This window comes from Pimephales promelas, chromosome 17 (genome assembly GCF_988280905.1).
Source record: "Pimephales promelas chromosome 17, fPimPro1.hap1.1, whole genome shotgun sequence".
NCBI lineage: Eukaryota > Metazoa > Chordata > Actinopteri > Cypriniformes > Leuciscidae > Pimephales > Pimephales promelas.
Window position 1 is genome coordinate 17,325,010 of NC_142785.1, and position 24,673 is coordinate 17,349,682.

General features: G+C 36.3%; 1 protein-coding gene across 1 annotated transcript in view; it reads left to right on the forward strand.

Annotated features, from left to right (window-relative positions):
• Positions 1–385: 385 nt before the first annotated feature.
• arid5b (AT-rich interaction domain 5B) overlaps positions 386–24,673 on the forward strand; it is a 126,144-nt gene continuing 101,856 nt past the window's right edge. The window contains exons 1-3 of the mRNA XM_089122041.1: positions 386–475; positions 723–977; positions 14,325–14,559. Of these exons, the coding sequence (XP_088978167.1) occupies positions 455–475; positions 723–977; positions 14,325–14,559 (511 nt within the window). The 5' untranslated portion in view covers positions 386–454. The remainder of the gene's footprint in view (positions 476–722; positions 978–14,324; positions 14,560–24,673) is intronic.

A 24,673-nucleotide genomic window follows, 5' to 3' on the forward strand; every position in this document is an offset into this window, starting at 1 on the left:
ACGTACAACTCTCACCGCGCATATTATAAAATACAGTCGTTCGTTTTGTATCTGAAAAATCACTTTATTTATAACTCATGCTTATACTTGGAGACGTTTTGAAATTAGTTGCCGGTTTTGTCGAAAGTGGAGTTTAGAATTTGTAAAACGACTTCGAGGGTCTGAGAGACCGCACATACACTTGCCTCCATTCGCATTCACGAATTTAATATGAACACGCGGTGTCACAAAATGTACCAAAATGAGCGTAAGTGAAATAATATAGGTTGAAAAAATATTAGACATCAATTGCGGACATTTTATGTGAGTTATTTTTGCAGTGTGTCGGTTTCATATTGAAGGTCGACGCGCTGGTGCGCGCTTTGATATTTTGCTCTTCCAGGACCTTCGGTGATCCATTCAAGCCAACAAGTTTGGAGAGAATGTTTGAGTTTAATCAATTCAGAGCGACGAGATGGAGCCCAACTCACTCCTGGTAATATCATCCACTCCGCTTTCATTTCAGCGTCTAATGAATTTATTGCGCGCACGCATCTAATCATATGCTATGATAAGGAATCAATGGAAGAAACTTTACGACAAAAGTTAATATTTTATTATTCATATTTATATAGAATGTGATTTATCATGTGATCAGCTGGAGCGCTTTGCTCGCCTCTGATCCCGTGTTATATAAAATGTTGCTGAATATAAATATGCCATGTCTATTTGTGTTTCCGCAGTGGGTAGGCTCACCTTGTGGTTTGCACGGACCTTACATTTTCTACAAGGCGTTTAGATTTCACCTTGAAGGCAAAGCGAGAATTTTGTCCCTGGGTGATTTTTTCCTGGTCAGATGTAAAGCAGGGGACCCCATCTGCATAGCAGAACTACAGCTCTTATGGGAGGAAAGGACAACCAAGCAACTTCTATCCAGCTCCAAACTTTATTTTCTCCCAGAAGATACTCCCCAGGGCAGAAATGTCACTCACGGAGAGGTAATTTATGGCACATTTATTGAGCTTTTGCTGCTTTCTATGAAGGGCTCCGTCCCTCCGCGATGTGTTTATTGTGGTAGTGATGAAATACGAGCCGTGTGTGGTTTTGCATAGCATCTATTCCGCTGTCTGATCACAAGACATCTAATGCATCGCGTTTAATAATAGACACGCAGTCATAGTGTGGATCCTTGTGTTAATTTCGCCTCGGCTCATTTGCATACGAGCGTTTAGCGCATGCATTTCAAACAGCGTGTGATGATGAGAATGATGCCATTGTGTGAAGTTGTCACATCAGTGTTTGCTTGTTTCATCTGATACAGGGCTACAATAGTGCGGAAACTGAGAATGGCAAAGACGACTGAAGCGCCTCGTTGTGGCGTTGCGATCTGCTGATTGTTGATAAAATAGTGTTGCTTCTGATGAGACGCGTAGATCAAGGCAAATAAATAATAAATAAATAAATGCATCGATGTAAAGTGTACTGTTGCTGATCGTCGCCAACGATATGAGGGTTGGTTATGCTGTATAATATATCAGGCAGATGTTTTAAACGTGCGATGTGAACTAATATCAATAATAACGCACGCTGATCAAGCCTTAAAGCGAGCGAGTGACATTTATGAAGGTTATTATGTCAAAGTGCTGCAGCCTCATTTCACATTACATATTAGCTGAGATGTGTTTGCCCGAGGAAGAAAAAAAAAACATTTCTGGTGATTTAACCCTCTGATGTGCTGAAACATTGTTCTTTCACAATACTGTGTTTGTTTATGCTGCTGTGCATTTGCTTAAGTCAGGTTTAAATGCTAGTAACAAGAACTAATTCATGTTATTGGCTTGTGGAGTTGCTTGTAATTACTTTGTAATAGATTATATTAATGTAATATATCATTTCGTGTGCACATTTTTCGTAATTATAACATGTGATAGCCTATATATGTAGGGTACACTGGGGAAAAGTGTGCACAACTGCATTTGTGTAGCCGTTTCTACCTGATCTGATCATTAAATATGAGTTTTGTTTGTGCAAGATAATGTAGTCAGACTGAGTCAATCATTAATATTAGAGATTATTAACTGATAACAATTGTTTTTATGTGTGGCTAATCCTCCGCTTGAGATTATTTTTTAATTCAGAGATATTTAAATAAATATTATACTACAACAATATAAGTTCATTGAAATGGAAAAATTGAGTTAATACATTGATTTAATCACCAGGAACTCAAAATATTATGTTATCTGAACTACATAAATTATTTAAGTTGATTTGACAAAAGAAATATTGTCGTGATTACAAATCATGAAAATATTTTTTTTTACAGTGATGATTATTTTTTTATTATTTACCAAAAATATTATTAAAGATTTTCACATTACATACCGAGAACCTTTTGATGCGCAAGAAAATATTTCTATATTAATAACTATGTATTTAGCTGATGAAGTTGATAGACTGCACTCACACACACACATACACACAGAGAGATGGATATAGCTAATTACCATTTAATTTAAGACAACTGATAACAATACCTATATCTGATAACCGTTTAACCAGATAACCGAAGTAGCAGATTGTAAATATTGTTGAAAAATATCAGTCAAACCAATGATTATTTTTCTTATATATCATTTATTACTTTTATTATATAGCCGATATTTTTTTTGACTACACATTTTTGTTAAAAGCGGTGTTTTTTGAGAGTGCAAACACTGTAATGTAAAGCTTTCCCACCCATTCTGATTTACCGATTGTGTTGCAATTGCTATTTTAACAAAGCAGCACAGCTGCGTTCTTGCATGGGTAATAATGTAACAATGTCTGTACCTGTTTTATCTTGCACTGCTCATTTAATCACCGATCCTGAATACAAAAAGAGATTCTGCTGTGTGTGAACCTCTACCGTTCTACTGTCCTTCCCCCGTGGAGTGGAGGATCAAATAGCCTTTTCAAAATAATCAACAGGTTCTGTGTGAAGCCCTGTCCAAATGTCAAGGTTGCTTTGCTGAATTATTATCAGTATTAGGTGGAAACGTATACTGTTGCCGAGATCAACCTTGAAAACATGCTGTTTACACAATGTAATGAGGTGTTATTGAGGAAAAGCATTAGTCTTAATGCACTGTTTGTTCAGTTGATCAGAGTTCTGTCTTCTTTCCAACTTGCCACCGGCCTCCCTCCCTTCCCCCACTCAGCAGCAATGCCAATTATTTGCTTTTCAAATTTATTACGCATTCATGACTGCTGATCTTGAAACGGCCTGGGAGCCAAGGACAATGCTCCACTCTTAGGTACATATTACAGTTTTGAGACTATGGTGCACTCTATTAGCTTTTAGTCAATTTTTGGGAACAATTTTAGAAGTGATAGCATATGCTTACTGTTAACACGCATTCTTAGAAGAAAATGTTCCATTCTTTATAAAGTGCCTCAAGCTTTTAAGGGTTTCAATCATGGGATCATTTTATGGATTTTTAGTTTGAATTAATGATTAATAATTTGAATTAAAGGCAGGGTGTGCAATTTCAGAGACTAGCAATAGCAAGCTAGCTTTAAAAAGTAAATATCCCACCCTCCCTCCAGATTTTATGAATTAAACAGCTCGTAAACATAATTCACCAGCGGAAAAAAAAATAAATAACCTGTTAAACACGAAAGTATTATGCAATCATTTAAAGGTGCATTATGTAATATTTAGGAGGATCTGTTGACAGAAAAGCAATATCAAATACTTAACTATGTTTTCAGTGGTGTACAAAGACATTACATAATGAACTGTTATGTTTTAATTTGAATGAGCCATTTACATATCGCTCGGGTCCCCTTACATTGAAATGCGGCAACATGTTTCTACAGTAGCCCTAAACGGACAAACGCATTTCGTCACTTTGTTCTTCGTGCAAAGAAGCTAGCTAAAGTCAGCGATTTAAACAGACACAATGGTGAACAAGTAACAATAATATTCGCAACAACATATTGTTTTACTGAATAATCAAGTAAACCTAATTTCTAAATTTATCTAGGAAACCCCCAACGCATTCTCATTCTTTAGCGTCATATAGGACGCTATATGACAAAACGTCCCAATACTACGCACATGGCACCCGTTATCGTTAATATAACACGCGCTGTGATGGTTGGGTTTAGGTGTGGGGTTGGGTCTGCGTCTCATATTCACGCTAAAGGATTTATGACGTCTTGGGTTCGCGTGTTATATTAACAATAAAGGGTGCCATGTGCGTAGTATTGGGCCGTTTTGTCATATAGCGTTCTAAATGGGACGGGCTGAAACCCCAATGCTTAACTGGCTACTTTCCGCTGTCTCAGACGATGACATCTTTTCCTGTCGGCCACCGTAACTTCTGTTCGTTGCAATTCACGACATCACCACTAGATGCCGCTAAAACTGACATAGTGCGCTTTTAAGACATTTCTCCTTATTTTGAACCTTTTTTTGCTTAAAACATTCATAAAGCATCAATAACCCTAGGGTTCTGTATTGAAACCCATTGAGCCTTTTTTCTAAGAGCGTACTGAGTACTAATCAGACAATATTAACAGATGTATGTCAGTTCCTAAATATACCCTCAGCTTTGTTCAGTTTTCAGTTTTATTATAGCTAGAGTTAATGTTGTGTAAAAGTGTTCATTGAAATTCTGCAATGTTGTGCGTATCTTATTTGTTGTAATATTGAGTATGGAGTGTACTTATGTCCTAAAAAATATTGTGTGAAAAACTGAAGAATGTCCGCCTCTCTTTTTGCGCATTCCCAGTGTAGTTGCTAAATGAGACATGGTGAATTTAAATAACAATGTGATTAAGTGTCAGCCAGAGCACCTGCAGTAATGTGAGCTTCACAACTCGGCAGCCTCAGATGCACTCAGCAGATTGTCCAATTAAATTACATTTGCATTTGCAGCGAATAACCCTAGTGACCGCTGATAAAGTTAATCAGCTATCATAGAAACTGCCATGCATTTGCAGAGGCTGCATTATGCTGTTAATAGTATAATAACAGACGTGTTTCCTATTTACGAGAAGAGAGTCAGTGGATGGGGTCATGACCCAGAAATGGGCCACAGATTGGTTCTTATAGGGTCACAAAGAGCATGCAGAAAAACTGTACTAAATGCAAATAATAGTGCAACTTTGAATTGAATTGTGGATAAGTAGGGTAGAACAACTTTTCAAATGTCAGAGGAAATGCAGTATTTTTATGCAAATTTAAAATACTAGCCAAATTAGATGCTGAGGTTGCATCCACGGAAGATACAAAAGGAAAATATGACCCAGGTGTGTTACAATTGGTTAGTTTGATATTATTACATTTATGAATTTAATTATACATTGTTAAATTTAATTAAATTCATAAATGTAATAATATCAAACTAACCAATTGTAACACACATTTTATATATAATCAATATATTGATTATATATTTTATTATTATTATTAAATTGTATATGCATATATATATATATATATAATTTAATAATAATAATAAAATATATAATCTCTCTCTCTCTCTCTCTCTCTCTCTCTCTCTCTATATATATATATATATATACATATATATATATATATATTTGAAAATATGTTAAATTATATTATTTTATGAAATTGAATAATTATAAATTGTTTTATATATATGCCTATATATATATATATATATATATATATATATATAAACAAATGTATTTTCATTTTATATTATTATTATAACAAAATAAATGACTTTTTTATATTGCATACCTGAAAGAAAAACTACATTGGTGTGTGCTGTCACTTTTGTTAATTTATTTTTTTAATTATAATTATTAGAATCATTTGGCTTTATTGTGTAATTATAATATTATAACACTTATTATAATTATTATAATAAATTAAATAATTAAAACAGCACTTTAATCCTTTTCTTTTTTAATCCTTTTTAATTTCAGTCTGACATTTATGTACGCTAAACGATATTGGCACTGTGTTGAACCGCTGCTTGATGTGTTTATTGTAAAAGCCTGAAGCGAATTGGACCGCCACTGATCTGAGTTCGTCTACTGTTTGAACATTTGATCAGCACTCTGTCTTATTTGAATGCTCAACTGCAAAGACTAATGTTTAGCACACATGTATGCAAACAGGAAGGTATGCGAGTACAGTTGTGTGATAAAACAGGGCCACTCTACTGTTGCCTTTTTGTTTCTACACCCATGTGATGTAATTTCCCTTCTGGCCGGGGTTAGTCATTCATTAGAAGGATAGCAGTGGCTGAAACAGCAACAGGCCTGTAGTGATCTCTTTCTGGCAGCCGGCCGATAAAATTTAACACTTAGAGTTTGTGCCTAGAGAGGGCAACATAACACTCCTGTGAAGACGTGCAGTTTTTGATTTTTTTGAATCAAACCCTCCTGGGCCAACAAATTCTTCGGCGTACAGTCTCACTGTACTCCCGCTCTAGCACTGGCGTTCTGCTCGGATTCACACGGATCTGTTTGTTTCTAATTATATTTCCTCTTTCATCTTGTTTAATCTATCCTAAAGCGTACAACTTTTTTCTTCGTCTTCTCGTCAATAAAGATGCCGAACTACTCCCTAGCTCAGACAATATTTCATCTGTGACTGTATTTCACAGAAAATATGTGTCATTTTAAAGGGAGGAATTGTTTTGGCAAAAGCCCGGCACTGCTCTCACAGTTTTTCAAGGTTTAATTGGACCCAGTTGTTCTAGTGTCCCTAAGCTCGTAATATCATTCTTTTAGTCTGTGTGTGTGTGTGTGTGTGTGTGTGTGAGGGGTTTTAACGCTGTGTCGACAGACTCTGCACTGGCAATACTCTTGAATAGCATTTATGTGACATAAGAGCAGAACTAAATGGGGTTGGTGGTTTATAAATAGATTCCATATCAGATTCCAGCAAGCACTGTGCACTTTGTCTAACAGGCATAGTTTACATATCCATACGAAACCTCCAGTGCTGTGCATTTATAAACCATGTGTAAGGAAAGATAATGGCTGCGTGTGCAAATCCGCTGGCAAATATCCTGTTTTTGAGTCTCAGTAACATCAAAGGATCCAGGGAAGGGCGCTAATGTCTTATTAGTTCTTTTTTTAGCTGTTATGTGAATTACAAACCTGGAGATTGTGAGTTGTGCAGGAAGCATGTGGCAAAGATCCAGAGACATCTCTGCTGCCTGGCATCAGTCCATGTTTGTGTTTCAATCCCTAAGACATATTAATAGTTCAAATGAAATCACAACTCCTTTTGTAGGTAACATTCCGTAACATGTTATTTACTTTCCCGTGGCAGTTATGGATGTGCTAAAGTACATATTTTCATAATGACTGTGTGGTGACTAGTAGGCGGAGTTAAAGGAGTGGGAGATACATATCCTTTTTTTATTACCGTATTCCCTCTGTTTTATGTATTCACCTGTGCTGTGTGACTTGATTTGTTGTGTGGAACATGCACTGCTCGTGATTTTTAAAATGTTTTCTGTATGGTATTCTCATCAAGAATGCATTTTTTTTTTTATCAAAAATACAGTAAAACTAATGCTGTGAAATAGCTAATTATAATTTAAAATAACATGTTTAGACTGGAGTAATGGCTGCTGAAATTTAGCTTTGCCATCACAGGAATAAATTACATTTTAAAATGCATCAAACAAAACCGGTAACCGTTTCAGTCAGAGTGAAATATTTCCCTGCGCAGGTTTCTTTGGATCTTTTTGCTCTCGTAGTTTTTCCAAAATGTTGCTAATGTGGTCAGGGATAATCTTTGCCTGTATTGTGCATAATAAGTAATTTTTGATTATGCATAATATGAAATGCTCATAGTGGGTTATTGGAATTGTCTTGAAGTATTGTACTATTTGGAGACTTTACCTAAAGCATAACATACTTCACAAAGCCTCTTTTCGTCTCTGAACGTATTCCCTTCAAAGAACCGTTGCCAAAAATATTAAGTAGGGAAAAAGAAATTGAGCTAAAATACTCCACCTTGGTTGATAAACGACTAGTCATTTTTAGGCACTAAATCTGAATAACGGCACTCGTTTGTTAAAACATGATTATTTGAACTTTTTTAACCCCCGAAGTGCGGTTGACATTGATATTTCTTGTTTTCTTAAACCTTCATCTGAGCATTATGAGCTAACATTTGCATTGTATTTCAAAGTTCTCGCGTTTCATGACAAATGGGTTTAATTTTGTAAGGCGGTGTCCTCATATTTCAGATCGGCCCATTCTGAAGCAGCGCTGCTTTTCCACGTCCAATCAGCACGCCGCTCGACACATTCAAACAAATGGCTTTTGTTGGCCTGTCGTGAAAGGAACTGAATTAGATTGAGAAGAGATTTCAGTTGCACATCTGCAAGTTATTTCTGAATCAGTTCATGCCTCTTTGACAGCGACTGTGCTAATTGCAGCAGGATGGAGCCACGGGTCTCGTCTTCGCTTGTAAATGTGCAAAGCAGACGTTTTAATGCAACACTGGAGTTTTGAGATGAGAAGATAAACAGTGACAGTTTGTGTCTAAACTTGGATACCAGTGATGTTGTTAGGTTAACGATTAACGTCTGTAAAAGTTTACCTAAAGGGAGAAATCAAATAATTTGCCAGCTGAGTCTGGTTTATTTACTCTACAAATAAAGAAAGTTATCAAATGAGATAAAGTAGCTTTTGTTTGTAACAGATTTATTTCACTAGACTTTCCATAGGCCTTAGCATATGGGAATAATATAGAAGCAGTTTGAATTGAATTTACACAGAAAATAGCTTTATTGTGATTTATATTATTTTACCTTGATATAAAATTGTGTTCGTATAGCATTAAAGGGATAGTATTTTTTAGGTCAAACCGTTCTTGTCTGTCAGTCATGTAATGGAGGTCTATGGTGTCCACCACAAAGAGCATGCACAGAGAAGTCCAAATTAAACATGATTTAATGACTCGTAAATGTAAGTACACATTGATGGCCTAAGACACGAAACGAGCAGTTTGTGTGAGAAAACGAACAGTATTTATATCGTTTTTACCTCTTGTAATCACAGCCACGTCCAAGTGATCTGAGGGTGCGGGCGCTTTGTGGCTGTGGTTACAAGAGGTAAAAACGATATAAATACTGTTCGTTTTCTTACACAAACTGCTCGTTTCGTGTCTTAGGCCATCAATGCGTACTTACATTTACGAGTCATTAAATTATGTTTAATTTGGACTTCTATGTGCATCCTCTTTGAGGTGGACCCCATATACCTGCATTATATGACCTATGATCGATCTATCTATCTATCTATCTATCTATCTATCTATCTATCTATCTATCTATCTATCTATCTATCTATCTATCTATCTATCTATCTATCTATCTATCTATCTATCTATCTATCTATCTATCTATCTATCTATCTATCTATCTATCTATCTATCTATCTATCTATCTATCTATCTATCTGTCTGTTAAAGTGAAAAGTTTAATAGTTAAATAAAAAGGTCAAATTTTTCTGTGCTGTATCACCCAGTTCTAGTTTGAGCTGAGAGTGAGATTAATTATTCAATCTGAATTCTTGATTTAACTTTTAACTAGACTTAAAAAGACTTCCTAAGGATCTGCAAGGCCATTTTTTCACATTAGCTGGTCAATAATTAAATGGTCATGAAAGCAGGTGTACAAATCTGCGGTGACCTGGGGAATTCTTGAGCCGACCCCTGAACCAACCGAGTGAGACGGGCTCAGCGTGACTCTGGTCGAGGGCCTTCGCCGTCTACACCCCTGACCTCTGCTTCTTAAAGACTCTCAAAATGTAATGAAAAGGAGGCGAGCGTATTTCTAAAAGCAATGCAAGGAAACCCGTTAAAGGCTTTGATTGATTTTTCTCTTAATATCACTTAATAACAGAAGGTAAATGCAATCTGTTCATCTTTTTTTTATAGTTTTATTTGTTTCCTCCTAAATGAATTTACACAATGAAGCAATATTTCGATCAAAGCAGCAGGGCGCAGTCGGCTTCAAAGTGGCGGAGCAGGCCACATGATCTTATAGTAAAGTTTTGCTGTGTCGCCATCAGGATTAACAGGGTTTGACCCACTTAGTTTTATTGGCGCGTGGAAACAAATGCCTCTGCGCTCAGATGGTCGTTATGAAGAGGCTAGATTCATTTTTCTGCTACAAACATTTGGAGGTGTGCAATCTTTAGGGCCGCATGTTTTCCATTTACACCTGTAGTGGTTGAAGAAAAGGTCTTTAAAATGAAACTAGTGGTTCTCATAGTAAATTGCAGTCTAACACAGCACCAATATATATATATATATATATATATATATAAATATATAAATAAATAAAATGACACCAAACACTAAAATTAGTAAACAAAAGACAGAGTACTCTTGACATTTCAATATTTTATATGTTATGTTATGTTGTATATATACAGTATATATACAGTATATATATATATATATATATATATATATATATATAAATTGAACAAAATATTATTTATATATAAAATATTTATATTTATGTATATAATATAATTTATATAAATCTATATATAGTATATACATAAAAATATTTCTTAAATATACAAGCATGTGTGTGTATTTATATATATAAAATAATTATACACAGTGCACCCACCTATATTATGTAAACACAAACTTTTATTTTGGATGCAATTAATCGCGATTAGTCATTTGACAGCCCTAATTTTATGCCATTCTCTTACTATGCACAATTTTATAGTTAGTTGCATTTTATTGTTTGGATTTAGCATATTTTTTCCCCCCTTGGTATGTTTACCCTTCTTGCTTTTCCATTTTTTGGATCACAACCCGCCAGTTGAGATCAACTGGTTTTTACTGCAATATTCATTGCAGTGGAATGGTATGTAAACCTAGAGGAATGCATGTATGCCCTGTTGCGAGGAAATCTCAGATACCGCTTTCATATCCTTCCATTAGCTTCTTTTATTAAGGCCGAACCCCCTTCTTGGTAACTTTATAAACCTTTTCATATGTTACGGTTAAGTACACTGAAGTAAAGTTCCATTTTCGTCCCATTACGCTGTCTGTGCGAGAGATAAATTGTATGCATGACAGCATGACAATGGAACCTATTCTTTGGAACCAAGAAAAAAAAAATCTGAAACCTAAAAAGAAACAGGCCTACTTAAAGAGGACGTAATTAGACATGGTCTGTTCAGCAGAAAGTTGTTGCTGCCTGCAGATCCTGCAGATATGAGCTATATTCCAGTGTCGCAGAGCAGGTATTCCCTGTGATCTATGCTCGCCTTTATTGGGTCAAGCTTGGGGAAATGAAGCCAAACAATGTGAAGGAAGCATTCAGTGAATTTTCTCAGCATGCTGTACGGTCAGTCAGAAGTGCATGATCCAGGGCTCTGCCAAATACAAATGCATCTGTTCCCCAGATTCCCTGTATAACGGGACTGGTCTGTTATCCCATGCCAGGTCACAGGCAAAGCTCTTGCTTTACTCTTTACTTTTATAAGCGAATAATGCAAGCAAGTCTGCTTGGCAAATAAATTGCTTTAGTGTTGTGACGCATTAAAATAGAATTGCAATCTAAATTACAACATTTTGAATTGCAACTTGCGTAAGATGTTTATTTGAAGGAAGAGCTGTGGTTAGGGCTGTACTTTTTTTGTCTTGTATCCTAGGCTGTGCACACTGAACCCGATTTTTAAATCCAATCTTTAGGGTTGTCAATTTGAGTTGTCAGTACCAATACCAATAAAATTTTGCGGTTCTGAGTATCCATTTTGGTACCTGTTGGACTAAATTAATAATTGAATCCCGTTTTTAACAAGAAGAATCTTATGTTCACCAGGCCTGCATTTATTTGATCAAACACACAGTAAGGCAGTAATAATTTATATTCTTATTTTATAGCTTTATATTCTTATTTAGTATATTTTATGTACTCTATTAATATATTGTAAAAGGTCATTTACTGTATTCCTGTGATGGCAAAGCTTTTTCAGCATCGTTACTCCAGTCTTCAGAGTCACATGACCCTTAAGAAATCATTCTAATATGATGATCTCTTATTATTGATGCTCAATTATATAATAATAACAATATTAGTGTTAAAAAAAGTTTAATCTATTATTGTGGAAAACGTAATACATTTTTTAAAAGATTTTTTTTAAAGAACAGAAAGTTCAAATTATGATTTTTTTGTTTTAGAAGGAAGTCTTTTGTAACTTTGTAAATGTATTTAATACGGAAGCCCTGAACTGCAACCTAAAAAAAAAAAAAAAATCTGTAAAAAAAAAAAAAAATCTGTAAAAAAAAAAAAAAATCTGTAAAAAAAAAAAATCTAGCATTTCGAGATTAAAGTCGAAATGTTTCGAGATTAAAGTCGAAATGTTTCGAGATTAAAGTCGGAATGTTTCGAGATTAAAGTCGGAATGTTTCGAGATTAAAGTCGAAATGTTTCGAGATTAAAGTCGAAACATTGTGCATTCATAACAGTGCGCGTCCACTGGCTCAGAGCGCGCGCGTGTGTGTGTGTATGTGTGAAGTCGAACTGCCATGGATAAACCCAAAATAGTAGCTATTTACTTTTATCTGGGCTTTCAACAAAATTCTACACACGTCACACGTGCTAGTGGCAGTGTTTCTGAGGTGTTTTCGTGCTCGTCTAGTCAACACTATCTGGGTCGAGAACACAACAGTAACTGTTCGGTCTCCCTCTTCAACGTAAATACGCTCTGGATACATTTTAAGTGCATCATTCTGTATCCAATCATTTGGCCGGATCCTGTGATTTCCTAAGATTTAATAACCACTTATGGTTGAGGAGAGATTCTCTGATATGATTGTAAAGAACTTCGAGTGTAGGCATATATGAAAGCGCTATATAAATGCCCTATTCATTCATTCATTCATTCATAAATTCATAATTCAAATGCTAGATTTTTTTTTTTTTTTTTTTACAGATTTTTTTTGTTTGTTTTTTTACTGACTTTTTTTTTTTTAGGTTGCGGTTCAGGGCTTCCGTAATTTAATGTCACTTTTGATTAATTTAATATCATTGCTGAATATAAGAATAAAAATAAAAAATAAAATAAAATAAAATAAAAAACTTGCCACAGTTTTAAATAAAAATATTAAGCAGCAAAAACATTGGTAATAATAATAAAATGTTCTTGAGCACCTAATTAGCATATGAAAATGATGTCTGAAGACTCATCAGATCATGTCACTGAAGACTGGAGTAAAGATGCTGAATAAGGAATAAGTTACACTTTAAAATATATTTAAAGGGTTAGTTCACCCAAAAATGCAAATTCTGTCAGTAATGACTCACCCTCATGTTGTTCCAAACCCGTAAGACCTTCGTTCATCTTCGGAACACAGATTAAGATATTTTTGATGAAAACTGAGAGCTGGATCACTCCTCCATACTAGTCCATAGGCTTCTTGAGGAATTGAAACTTGCCGGCCTCGAAAAGTTATTAAAGACATCGTTAAAATAGTCCAATGTTTACAGTGGCTCAATATTAACTTTATCAAACGACGGCAACAAAAATGGCGACTTTATTTCAACTATTGATTTACTTCTCTCTCTGCCTCGAGTCAGGCTACTAGTTTAATAGCGTAATCTTCTGTTATTGTACATCACACGCATCACACACATGACCAGTGTCAGCCAATAGCCTGTGAGTGACATGGCCCTACGCTACACACTACGTTAACTGACTAGAGGCGCATAGCTAAGGAAGTGAATAGTTGAAATAAAGTCGTTATTTTTGTTTGTTTTTACGCACAAAAAGTGTTCTCATCGTTTGATAAAGTTCAAATTCAGCCACTGAAGTCACTTGGACTATTTTAACAATGTCTTTAATAATTTTTCCAGGCCGGCAAGTTTCAATTCCTCAAGAAGCCTATGGATTAGCATGGAGGACTTAAAAATAATATCTTAATTTGTGTTCCGAAGATGAACGGTCTTACGGGGTTGGAACAACACGATGAGGCTGATTAATTACTGACAGAATTTTCATTTTTGGGTGAATTATCCCTTTAAGTAGAAAGTTAGGGTTAGGGTGCAAATATCATGAATCATGAGTTGATAAATTTTACATTTTTGGAGAAATCACAAGGTCAGATATTTTAAGAGACTATAAGCTTGACACCCAGCAATGAGGTTCCTTTCAATGCTATGTTTTGTTTCCCACCCTTTTTTATATTGGTTGTTTAGTATAATCACGTAGTTTGGCGGCCGCAATTTGGTTTTCATTTGATGAAGAATTTAAGCATGTTTGCCTTCACACACTATCACCACACCTGTGTCCTTCCTCATTTTGCATTTGTTTCTTGACAGGATGAAGTTATCGCCGTCTCAGAGAAAGTCATTGTGAAGTTGGAGGATCTGGTGAAATGGACAGTGGCGGATTTGTGGAGTTGGAAGAAGGGTCTGCGGGCCATACCCCTGAAACCCACCGTGCTAAAGGAGCTCGGCAAGAACGGCCAGAGAGAAGCGCTGCACAGATACAGAGAGTCCACGCTCAACAGCGGCCTCAACTTCAAGGACGTCCTCAAAGAGAAGGCTGAACTCGGTATGCAGCACGATTTCTCACACCTCACAGTTCACATACATGAGACGTACCGGTTAGTGGTGTTTCTGATCAGCAATTCTGATTCCATAGGCTTAATGTTTTTAATTATGGCTGGCTTCTTTATTGCAATCTTTTCCTCTTGAAAGAACACGGGGAGAGAGATTGGCGTACATCTAAAGACCTGCTGTGAACGCTTAATTGCACAAATCTCAAACTCTCATTCAAGATTGTAATAATGTTTTTGTGAGAAGTCTTCAAGGCTGCATTTATTTGATTAGTAAAAACAATAATATTGTGAAATATTATTACAATTTAAAAGTCAAATTTTTTCTATTTAAATATATTTTATAATGAATTTTATTTCCTGCGACGATAATCCTGAATTTTCAGCATCATTACGCCAGTCTTCAGTGTCACATGATCATTCAGAAATCATTCTAATATGCTGATTTGGTGCTCAAGAAACATGTTTTTAAATTATTACCAAGGTTTTTTTTTTGTGTGGAAACTGTGATTCTCTATCTTTCAAAAGTTTGAGGGAAGTAAAAAAGTATATTTTTTACTCAGCAAGGACACATTGTATTGATCAAAATATTAACCAGCGAAAACTGTTCAACTCTGATAATGAGAACCATTATTAATAATTGATGATAATTGATTTTCAATCGAATAAATGCAAGCTTGGAGAGCATAAAAGACTTCAAAAACATCCCAAAAAGTGTACGTGTTCAAGTAACATTTGAGAAAATAACGTGTTATTTGCCGTGACTAACTGCCTGCAGGCTTTGATAATAACACGGCTTGAATGTTTCTTTTTACGAGCGTCAAACCTATGTTTTTTTTTACAGCGAGTAGAAACTTAAGCGATTGTACAAGACACAACAAGAAAGTGTTTGAGAATGACACTTGTTTAAACAGGCAGGGTGTCGCCCCTGTATTCATCTCCCTCTGTGCTTTTTCCTTCTCGGCTTGTTTGTGTCTCTCATTAACTGGGAACAATATGGTGTATAAATGCTCATTAATGTGCAGACGGATCACGCCCAGCGTGATTACGCTTCCTGTGTGATTGCTCAGAAGAATCGGATTTATCAAAGCATTATACGTTTCATTTCAGCTCAATTTTGTCAATCATAAACCTTTATAAAAACAAAACATTTGCTCATACTTTATATACTTTATGTATTATAAACAGAAATTATTGTGTGTGTGATTTGATAGGTTAACAAAACGGGGTCAAACTCCATTTTGTGTTATGAAGGAGATACAATAAAAATAGCATATGTTTCTTTTATTAGCTGTTGACAGTGATATCACATGATTTGTTATATTCGCAACCTTTGTAATCCAAGAGTTGTGGCTTGTGTGCCATATAAATATGTCAATTTTGGTTTTGGCCTGGTGATTCACAGTGGTTTTGCTGGTGATTTAAAATTCGGCCATACTGTGAATATCATAAAGATTTTAATGCAATTTTTATAAAGTGTTATTAGACTCTTTTTTTTCAGTGTTAATTAAGAAAATAGCTTGAAGTGAAACAGGAGATTTGGGCAGAATAGTATTTAAGGACTTGTGCCTTTTAAATAGGCTTTAGTTTGGGTATTTGATTGGACAAACATTTGGTTACGCCCCTGAGTGCAGGACGAGTCATCAATATTTTTGGTCTGTTTTCCCAGAATAGAAAAGGCCTACATTTTGAATGTTTTTTTCTTTCCATTGCATCTATGTTGAGGAGTAATATTTAATAATTATTATATTATATTATAATTATTTTATTTAATAATTTAACACACAGTTTTTTAGCTTTAAATCTAACTGACAAAAAGCAGTTATTAGTTATGTGATTTAGTTATTTAGAAATCTTCACTAAAGTGGCTTTTTACTTACTTTTATTAAGAATGTTTCAGTAAACAATGTAGGTGTTGGTTATAGTTATTACAATAGTTTTATTATATTGGTCAATATAAATGGAAATTATAAAAATGGAATTGTTAATTTAGTATGAATCGGCTTGGCTACAATAGTTGAAATGATTCTCATGACTGAAAGAACAAATCCATAAAATAATCAAGGTCATATAGAAATATAGAATATCACGTAAAGGCAGGAAATATCAAGATAATTGCTTTAGCTATATCAAGCAGTCAGAAAAGCCAACCAGGGATTTCCACGATTCTGCAGAATCTGTTTTTGTCAATCATATTGCAGAATCCTGAAAAATCTGTCCTCAAGCAGGTTATAAGCCACTGAGGGGCTAAATATACATATCACCCCCTTCAATTTGGTGGATATAATAATTATGCAGCACTAGTGGATGGATCTTTTTTACTTTGCCATTTACTGGAATTTGCATACGGCTTTGTTTGGAAGCGTGGAGGCAAACGTGCCCTCAACGTGGGCTGATGTATGAGGTTCCTATGAGATAGAAGAATCAATAATGGATGCTTTGTCACTGTTGCTTATGTGCCGGCTACAGCTGTGAATGACAATCAATAGCTGCACAAAAAGATCTGTGATTTATTCGCTGTCAGTCCTGCAACCTTATTATTTCTTTCTGTATTGTGAGCGTGCACATTTTTGTAATGTTAATAGGTTGCTTTTTAATGAGTAGATATGAGAGTGTTTGAGTTGTCAGGATGCTAAATGGATTTACTCAGACTTCCCTGAGATTCACTTGGTAAGGGGAATATTCTGGCACAGCAGCTTTGTCAGTATCAGACTTACTCTGTCAATTCAAAATAAAGAGTGTTTGTTGGGTTGCTCACACTTTGATTAAAACGATCTTTGGTGTGATTGCTCTGTTAGTGCGGTTCATTTGAATAAGTGTGAACGCTGCCATCTGAACCCATGAGTCTTGGTCCGGTTTCGAACTAACTCTGGTCCGGTTGGAGTGAAATATGAATGCAACACAGACCTAAGACATGTAAACGACCCAAAAACAGGACATGATGTCACAAGATGCAAACTTTAAAAGGACAGAACGCTGAAGCATACCTTTCTTTTTCTCGTCATAGACGTGATGTTGCCATCACAGTTCTGATACAGGCATCAGAACCGCGTTGCCTCGCAGCAGATTTTGGTTTGTGTGTGTGATGGAGGGATTCCTGCTGCTATTTGTACTTCTTTGCACATTTTATAAGCTCTTGAGTTCTCATCTGGTCAAAAATCCATCATATATAGGCTATGCACATACAATATGCACATTTATCCTAGGACACAATATTGTTTTGGATGTTCAGTAAGTTCCGTCACGAAATACACATAATAAAAGCCGACCAATCAGGTTGTGAACATATCCCTATGGCTTTGGGTTCGGTGGTAGCCTTCAATCGGGTAAATGGGGTCTATACGACCCCAATCGACTTTTACTTAACAAAAAAAAAAAGTTCCCTTCATCTCAGTGGAATAAGATTCATAAGATCATACATTATCTATCTACACACACAAAAAACTGGGCTTGATTCGGTTGTTCTGAAGGTATGTAAAAAAAATGTTTACACTTCTGGTCTTCGGGGTCATTGAAATGAATGGGAAATGTGAAAAAAAAAAAAACTAAATATATTTTCTTCATGTGTCAAAAAAAACAAAAAATAAATCCGGCATAAATCTGAAAATTTTTACAAAGAAATGAAAGTCCTAGTACTAGAGCATAAATGCAATGCATCATAAAAAATAATATTTCATATGCAAGCTAATGGTGTTGTTGAGGAATTGTGTGGTATCTGGATACAAAAGTACTTTATATCTCCAAAAACACAGCATTAATGAATAGAAAAAATGAACAAAAAAACGATGATTTGTATGATTAAAAATCTATATTTTTTTGTACAATTAATCAATTGTTGGGGTCGTATAGACCCCGAAGCCCAGAAGTGTAAACATTAAACGAAGACCATTTAAAGGTTAAAATGCCAATATGAACGCTAAGTGGACCAGGACTAGGCCTAAATGTTGTTGTTGTTTTTTTTGGTCCAGGACCAAACGAAACAAGAGCGAACCGAACTACAAGTGTGAACACACCCTTACTCACTCTATTGTTCCAAACCCATATGAATTTCTTCCTTCCATTGAACACAAAAAGTGAAATTTGAAGACTGTATTGCCTATTATTTTCCATGGAATCACGATGAATAGGGACTGGAGTGTTCAAGTTTAAGAAAAGACACAAAAGCACCATAAAAGTTCTCCTTATGACTTGTGCGCTATATTCAGTCTAATGATGAAGTCATATAATAGCTTTGTGTGGCAAACAGAAATTAAGCCATTATTCACTGTTAATATCCTCCAATATGTTATTAGTCACCATAAAAATAAAATTTGCAATTCTTATTTTATGGTAGCTTGCAGGATATTTTATAATTAAATTATCCGTGCATATTATTTTTTTTTTAAATTGTTGTTGCAACATCTCTTCTGTTTTCTGATGATGTGTTTACTGGCATCAGGATGGGACAATCTGTCACTCACATCGACAATAGTAAATCAGAACGATCCAACCATCCAATTAATTCATGATAGACAAAATAATGTCCCGCCATAGTTCATTTTTTTTTCTTACTCGAGAAGCCATAAAGAAAACATAACTTCTGTCTCATGCCGACTTTAAGCGCTTTGAGGGATTTTAACTTGCAAATTGAATCAGACAAATCTTTTGAAGGTTCAGCCCCCTTTCATTGCAATCGCATGGAAAAAAATATGGACCTTCTTCAAAAAATTTTTTTTTTGTATCCCACAGGTTCAGAACAACATAAGGGTGAGTAAATCATCACATAAATATCATTTTTATTAGTGAATAAAAATGTCACCTTGGGGTTCTAAGCATGCGTCAAAACCTCCGCCATCTTGAAACAGGGGTGTTGTCACAGGAAGTAATTAGGTTACGCTGCTATCTCTGCCTTTACTTCGAATTAATTGATGATGGCGGACTTTTGTGCTGTATATGATGTTCACACGAATGAAAACTGAACTAGGAAGAAAGTTTTTTTTTTATTTTTTATTTTTTTCCAGAATTAATGATAAATACATGTCTACCCATTGGAACGAACCAAAAAACGAGAAAATCGCATTCATTATAATTAGAGCCCGACCGATCAAAGATTTTGAAGGCCGATACCGATACAAATATTTTTGGGTTTTAAAATACGATATTCCGATATATCGGCCGATATTTTTTTTTATTAAATATTGTTGGATTTCACACACGTGTAAAAGAAAAGCTAACTTTTCTGCACAAGATGCGTTTGACACTTTTTCTCTATGTCTAAATGTTCACTCCTTGCAAGTATGACTTACATTTTACAATGCAGGGACTGTAACTAGAGATATGCTAGTTATAAATACAGTAATCATTACTTTATTTAGGCAGAAAAAGTTCATTGTTGTTTCCAAGCTCATTAATGTTAACGTTAGCAGTGTTCCACTGATGATAGTGGCATTAGCTAGCTTTGTGGTTAGCAAGTCTATGATAACCCATAATTTAGCAATAGAAAACATCATACTGCAAATTGTAAAACATACATTTTCAATATAACAGGCCAAGGAGAGAAGATTGAAGCGTGTTATTTCCGTTTTTATTTTTTAAATATTTATTTATCGGCCATTATAACTGCCGACACCGATATTTTGGAAGATGCCTAATATCGGCCGGCCGATATATCGGTCTGGCTCTAATTATAATTTATGGTGATTTTATTTCCGTTAGACCATTGTCTACATTGTCGTTGATGCATTAAAGTGGAGGGGCTGCCCTATTCCAAGATGGCGGCTCTATTGACACATTCGTTGTAATGAACTGCCGTAGCCAAGGCGACATCTAGTGTTTATATCTATGTTATAGGCCTATGTCACACTTCCTGCTTCCGGAACACCGAGTAGGGAGACAGAACTTCCGGTAAACAGTATTTATTGTTAAGGATTATGATTATAAGCCCTAATGTCTAAACGTAGTAGCAACGTCTACTGATTGGTCCAACTCGCTGTTGCTATAGAAACGTTTACCTTACTGGCGAATGGCTAGAGCTACCCGCGGCTGTTGTTGTAGTGTACCAAGTTGCTCTGCATCAGGACTTAGACAGCCATACCTCAGCTTTCACGCGTTCCCACTTGAGAGTTTTCATTTATCATCCGAACCACATGGTCATATGTGACTTCAGGCAGGTTGCGGAGAGATTTGGTCCAGCGGTATCTATCGGACTCCGCCATTGTAAAAAGCTAACCAGAAGAGGCCCTTCTTCTTCCGGTCTTCAATTTTTTCGTGACATAGGCCTATTCGTGAAAGCTGAAATACATTATCATAAATGATGGGGTCACTGAGTAAACTCGTTTGATTTTTAATATGAGATCAGAGGTGGTTATTGAATGAATTTGGCCTGAGGAGAATGTTTCACCGGCATTTTTGTCCTGGAGCGGTTTAACGCACCCTTTCTCAAGTTCAGAAGGAAAGCTGTCTTCAGGTGATATGAAAATTGTGTCACTCTTGAAACAGCACTGCACTCACACTGGTGTAAACTAAAAAAGCCATTTGGTTATAATTGATATCAAATAAAAAGCAGATTGTTCAACTGTACAAATAGGGAGTGTATTAATAATTAATTAATTTTTCACAGTCTGGTATGTGGACGACAGCCAGCAAAAGACTGGCTGTGATTGTGAGGAGATGTAAAAAATAAAAATGTTTGTAATGAATTGAAACATTGTTTAGCACCTCTATTGCAAATGCATTTTGCCATCTCTTGAAATATGGCATATACTGAAATATGAGTTCTGATTTGTGATGTCTGCAATAATTAGGTTTTAAAAGGTCTTGCTTTGCTCTGTGCTTTCGATAGAGGGACTGCAATAATTTTAGCCGCGTCCCGAGGGAAACGAGAGGATAGCTATAAGGATTCTGCCATATTAGGCTCCTGTCAGAGCGCTCTGGGATGCTGCATAATAATAATGCAGATCTTTTGACTGCCCTTGAAAGTGCTGTAGATTTAATGATGTTCCCTTTTGGTTCCTCCCTCTCCAGCTATATGCTTTTTGTGGCTTTTAAAAATATCACTTGCAGCTAAACATTTCAAGAGTATGCAAGGGATCACGGCTGTGTTCCTTGTTAACGGAAGGAGATATTTTGGAATAAGTTTGCAGATAGACTCAATAAGCGCTTAATATCTTGTAATACATCGGTCTTGTAGCAAGTGCACATTTAGGTTGCAAAACAAGCATCGAGTGACGGCAATTAGTTTTTAAGTCACATTTCATTTCCCCACTTCCAAACTCAAAGCAGATTTGTCTTAGATGGGGGGAAAGGGTTTAATGGCTCTCGCTGAAGCTGAACCGAGGGAAAAAAAATAGGAAAAACATCTTGAAATTGACTAGATGCATTCTTAATCTCGCAATTAACATATCTCCCCTCTGGCCTTGTTATGCAGAGGGATGAAGTTTTGACCTTGGGGAAATACTTCTCAAATTAATTCTCAGGATGGTAGCGATACCTAATCAAATTTTTGCTTTGGCTGCCGACATCAAACGCATTCATGTCACAGGAAGGAGGGTGCTGGCTATCTGTCGGTTTACTCTGTCTATCACAGTGTTGCTGGGTTCAGTTTAGGTTCTCGGACTAATGGGATATATATATATATATATGATATTTAAGAAGGCCGCTGAAGAGTGAGTCGTTGTCTTTGAACAATGGCTGGGTGTTATCAGATGCACAGTGTGATCAGAACTCCACCCTGTTGTGCTATCTGTGTATGATATGGGGCATAATGAGGATACTGTAACTCGATGCCGGATGAGGAGTCTTTACGATGATCGGGTGTTGATTTGCACAGAGCGTGAGAAGTGGAAATGTCTTGTATTTTCGTTTGAGAGATCATTTGTGCTGCGCCTGGAGGGTGGTGATTTAAGTGTCTTCTCTTTCATGGTGGATGAGTTTGAGTTAACTTAATGTAATCTTAAGTTGCATATCCCTGCAAATTAACAATAGAGCTGAACAAAGTGACAGAATACTCCAGATCCAATATAAAACGAAGATTTATTTATTGGTCTGTCCATTTGTGTCTGTCTGTCTATCTATCTATCTATCTATCTATCTATCTATCTATCTATCTATCTATCTATCTATCTATCTATCTATCTATCTATCTATCTATCTATCTATCTATCTATCTATCTATCTATCTATCTATCTATCTATCTATCTATCTATCTATCTATCTATCTATCTATCATCCATCCATCCATCCATCCATCCATCCATCCATCCATCCATCCATCCATCCATCCATCCATCCATCCATCCATCCATCCATCCATCCATCCATCCATCCATCCATCCATCCATCCATCCATCCATCCATCCATCCATCCATCCATCCATCCATCCATCCATCCATCCATCCATCCATCCATCCATCCATCCATCCATCCATCATCCATCCATCCATCCATCCATCCATCCATCCATCCATCCATCCATCCATCCATCCATCCATCCATCCATCCATCCATCCATCCATCCATCTATCTATCTATCTCACTTTGATCCATCAATCCATCCCACTTTGATCCATCCATCCATTCATCCATCCATCCATCAATCCATCCCACTTTGATCCATCCATCCATCCATCCGTCTATCTATCCATCCCTCTTTGATCCATCCATCCCACTTTGATCCATCCATCTACTTTGATACATCCATCCATCCATCCATCCCACTTTGATCCATCCGTCATCCATCCATCCCACTTTGATCCATCCATCCCACATTGATTCATCCATCCATCCCACTTTGATCCATCCATCATCCATCCATCCCACTTTGATCCATCCATCCATCCCACTTTGGTCCATCCATCCCATTTTGATCCATCCATCCATTCATCGCACTTTGATCCATTCATCCCATTTTGATCCATCCATCCATTCATCCCACTTTGATCCATCCAACTTTGATCCATACGTTCCTCCATCCAACTTTGATCCATCCATCCATCTATCCATCCATCCAACTTTAATCCATCCATCCATCCATTCATCCCACTTTTGATCCATCCATCCACCCATCCCACTTTGATCCATCCATCCCATTTTGATCCATCCATCCATTCATCCCACTTTGATCCATTCATCCCATTTTGATCCATCCATCCATTCATCCCACTTTGATCCATCCAACTTTGATCCATACGTTCCTCCATCCAACTTTGATCCATTCATCCAACTTTGATCCATCCATCCATCTATCCATCCATCCATCCAACTTTGATCCATCCATCAATCCATTCATCCAACCATCCAACTTTGATCGTCCATCTATCTATCTATCCATCCATCCATCCATCCAACTTTGAACCATCCATCCGTCTTTGATCCATCCATCCAACTTTGATCCATCCATCCATCCCACTTTGATCCAGCCAGCCAGCCAGCAAGTATTTGTATGTGGAGCGTCTTTCTCTGTGAATCTCTATTAAAGACAGCTTTTGGCTCGTTGCATGCTGGGGTTATTGCCGTGAATCTAAATGACATTCATGTCAAAGACATTAATTCTACAGTTGATTTGTGACAAGAATCTATGAGACTTTCATTTTCATGACCTGAAGGCAATCCACATTGTGCTGACACTGGCAGGGAGAGCGAGGCTAATGCGAAGGAGAGTAAAACAGATGACCCGTTAGCTTTCACAGCCAGGGTAATATATTCTGGACTAAATACAAATGATGTTGCTACATGGAGATTGTGGGCAGGAAATTGTGTCCTATATTGGCCCACATAACAAAATGCATTATTACAGAGCATATTGCTGTGTACATTGTTGTAATATTTTACAATAGAGTGCCGAAAAATAGACTTGCTTCAGCATTTGTGAAACATTTTTGCAGAAGAATTTCGATGTTATTTCTAAAAAAGACAGCATCAACGTTTTGCCAAAGCAAATGAAAAGATGCTTTCATATTTGAATAATCCTCATTACAGAAAGGAATGTCTGTGCTTCACTCTCTTTAAACTGATTTAGATTGCTCTGTTTATTCTGCTCTCAATCCAGTGATTATTTCATTCTTCGTTTTTTCTAAAAATCATGTTTTTCTTACTGGCAAGCCTGCTGGGAGTTTACAGGGCTTATTGTCCA